The sequence below is a fragment of the Frankliniella occidentalis genome, unplaced genomic scaffold, assembly GCF_000697945.3.
Source record: "Frankliniella occidentalis isolate FOCC.00 unplaced genomic scaffold, Focc_3.1 Scaffold453, whole genome shotgun sequence".
Lineage (NCBI taxonomy): Eukaryota > Metazoa > Arthropoda > Insecta > Thysanoptera > Thripidae > Frankliniella > Frankliniella occidentalis.
The window spans coordinates 52,534-55,514 of record NW_026267571.1 but is presented as its reverse complement, the minus strand read 5'-3'; the positions used below and the strand labels follow the sequence as shown (position 1 = coordinate 55,514).

The following is a 2,981-nucleotide window of genomic DNA, read 5'->3' as shown; positions in this document are numbered from 1 at the left end:
CTATAAAAAAAAATATTTACTAAGGGTCCGTTTATGGTTAACAAGAATTGTTAACGTTTTTTCAAGAACACAGCCTGAGAAATTTTTCGCGCACAGTAGTGATTGTTGGCTGGCGGAGGGAAGTTGTGACGATCATACAACGCACCGCTCCCCTCCCCCCACCCCCCTACCGCGCCAAACGTGCTGGTATAGACTGGATCGTCTAAAAAACCAACCCCTTTCGCTGGCACTCTGCTTCTGCGCCTCGTGATCCCGAAGGATAGAGCTGAGTGCGGCGGCGTAGAACACCAGGATGGGACTAGACGCGTCGCAGCCGTTGACACTGCTGGTGCCAGCAGCCAAGGAGGCCACCATTGTGTCTGCAACTAGTAATAAAAACACGCGTAGGAAAAAACTATAAGTCTACAACTCTGATTTCGGAAAGACAGCAACAGTGTGCATCTGGCGCCCACGACATCACTGTTTAAGATTATATCAGAAATGTTTAAAAAGGTCTGAACCTGAAAATGAGGAGTACGGGTTGATAGTGCAATACCCCCCCCCCCCACGCCAATAATCTAAACTCGATTTTCCATTTTTCTAGAACCGAAGAAAATTATTCTGGATCCACTTTTCGCAAGGATTTTCTGTCGATGGCAATTTTGCACACTGAAAATAAGGAAGTAAATTACCCCTCACAAAAATCACTAGAACTTTTTTCTGTTAGGTACCGAGAATGTCACATCGTGTGTAACACGTACTGAAAAATTTTGACCCTGTTTACAAAAAAAAAAAAAAAAAAAAAAAAAAAACAGTGGCTGTATCAAAATTTTGACCGCTGATCTAGGACACGTTCTTTTCAAAATTTAACGCTACAAATCTGTTTTTAGAAGCAAGACGACGTATACCGAATTTTGAACCGGGTTTCGGAAAGCCAATTGAATGATGGGTTGGAGCATTCCTTACCTGAAGCGCTTGCAACGCAAGAGTGCGGTGTGCACTACCTCTTCAATGTAGCACGAAAGCTGCCACGTCTCTAGACCTGCAAAAGACACATATAATCGGAGTCGTAAACCCTCTTATCAGCAGGTACCTCAACAAACGAGCTGTCTGGGTGGACACAACCTAACACTTTTTTATCAACGTAAACTTTCGGTACGAAAGACGAACCGCTCTGCAAATCCGAGTGCGAAACACGTGGGGTAAACAACTTACTCCTTTGGTGTACATTGTACACAACTAATTCAAATCATAATAGAAAAAAAAGGGTCCGTGCTTTTGCCTTCTGTGGTTTTAAACTAATACCTCAGATTTTAAAATTAGGACCCCAGGGAAAAATTGGCAACAATCGCGAACAAGTCGAAGTTAAAAGTGAAAAAATGACAAGCGGGGCTTAGAGACCGAAGCCCTGACTTAGAGTTGTAGAATAGACCTGTCTGACCAAGAAAATCTTTGAACGAAAATTTTGCGTCAAAATTTGTGACGCCTGAAACATTTTTCCTAAAGGTCTGCATCTCACAACAGCAATTTCACGAAGTTCTACTTTTGAAAAATGTTGGCCTTCAATACCGTACGTATTAGTTTCTCACAGTAGGCCTACTGCTTAAGGAAATATCAAGTTCTTCATCTTTCTAATTCTGGATTTCGGAAAATTCACAGGGGTCCTCCCGTAAGGGGTCTGAGAAAGGAGTTGACCTTTTTCACAAGAAGTTTCCCCGATACACCTCTTCGACAAGAATTCATTTAAATTTAAAAATTTCCGAAAGAAAGGAAATTTTCAGCAACTTTCCCAAGCTCCGGAAATAATGGAAATTTCGAATCAACTCCTGCCCTACATTCCTGGACTTAAAAGGTACCTCTTAAAGCATCTCTTTGATTTAGACCGCAAAAATTGTCAACCTACAGCCATCCAAAGAGTACATTACACTAAGTGTTTTATGCTCACTTTTGACGCCAAATTAGTACCCGTGCCCCACGTGGTCTAAGTTTGCCACGCAACCACACGTGAAATAGAAACAGCTGAGTTCGCTCGCTGGTTGCTAGTCTAATTTAAATGCAGCTGAGCACGTGCTCGGGCTCGGTAATTCCGTTAGACAGGGCGTGGGCGTGCTTGGCCGCTCGGCGGCGTTCGGTTGATCTCTTTGCACATTCTCAAAATTTTTTCCTGTTCGAACGTTTCTGGGCACTTCCCCCCCCTATTTCAGCCCCTTAGAATGGGTTGCCAGGATTTGCCGTACACCCAGAAAACAGTATTCTTGGCTTGGTTTTTTCAAGCCGATTTTCTTGGTTCAATCTTCCTTTCTTTATTCGAAGACCTTTTTTTCTTGATTCAAGAAGGCTTCAAAACATCAAGTACAGTCAGTGGCCCATATTTCGGACAAAATTCGTCGTATTTTCTCGATAACTCCTGGCTTATTAGGGAAACAAAATTAGGCGCGGTAATGAAGAAACTGGACCCTCGGAGCGCATCGAGTGATCTTGAGTACGCAGACGCCTAATAGAAGGGCTCATTTGTGTTTTTCTACTTGGGTGTAGTTATGGTAATGGGTTTAAGGACCACCTACCTATGTTATGACTCCGTTATAAGACTAAGGCCCCAAACTTGGTAGCCACGAGCACTAGGGTTTTTCAAAAGAATTGACATATGCTTGAGTGGACTTTATTCGCAAGCTCATGACTCGATCTGAGTCTGTGCCAAATTTGAGCGCGGATGGTTTCCCTCATTGGACAGGTCTCAAATTTGGCACAGATTTCGATCGAGGCCTGAACTTTCCAATAAAGTCCATTCAAGCATACACTAGCTATATGTACGCCAGACCACGTCTCGCGTAACAGGCTTCGCGATATCTCACGAAACACTGTTACGCTGCGACGCGCCTGGCGCACATATAGCTAGGCCTCGATCTGTCTTTTTATGATACAAAACGACCCTGAAATTCCTAGATCGCTCTCTCAATTATTTCTCGAGGTATCGTGCGGACAGACAGACCAACAAACAGACA

The 2,981-nt window shown here is 43.4% G+C and overlaps 1 protein-coding gene across 1 annotated transcript in view; it reads right to left on the bottom strand.

Annotated features, from left to right (window-relative positions):
* The window catches only part of LOC113213064 (glucose dehydrogenase [FAD, quinone]-like), a 25,317-nt gene extending 24,209 nt beyond the window's left edge, over positions 1-1,108 (bottom strand). Inside the window, exons 1-2 of the mRNA XM_052274848.1 lie at positions 946-1,108; positions 216-365 (exon numbers count right to left, since the gene is read on the bottom strand). Coding sequence (XP_052130808.1) covers positions 216-354 — 139 coding nt within the window. The 5' untranslated portion in view covers positions 355-365; positions 946-1,108. The remainder of the gene's footprint in view (positions 1-215; positions 366-945) is intronic.
* Positions 1,109-2,981: the final 1,873 nt, after the last annotated feature.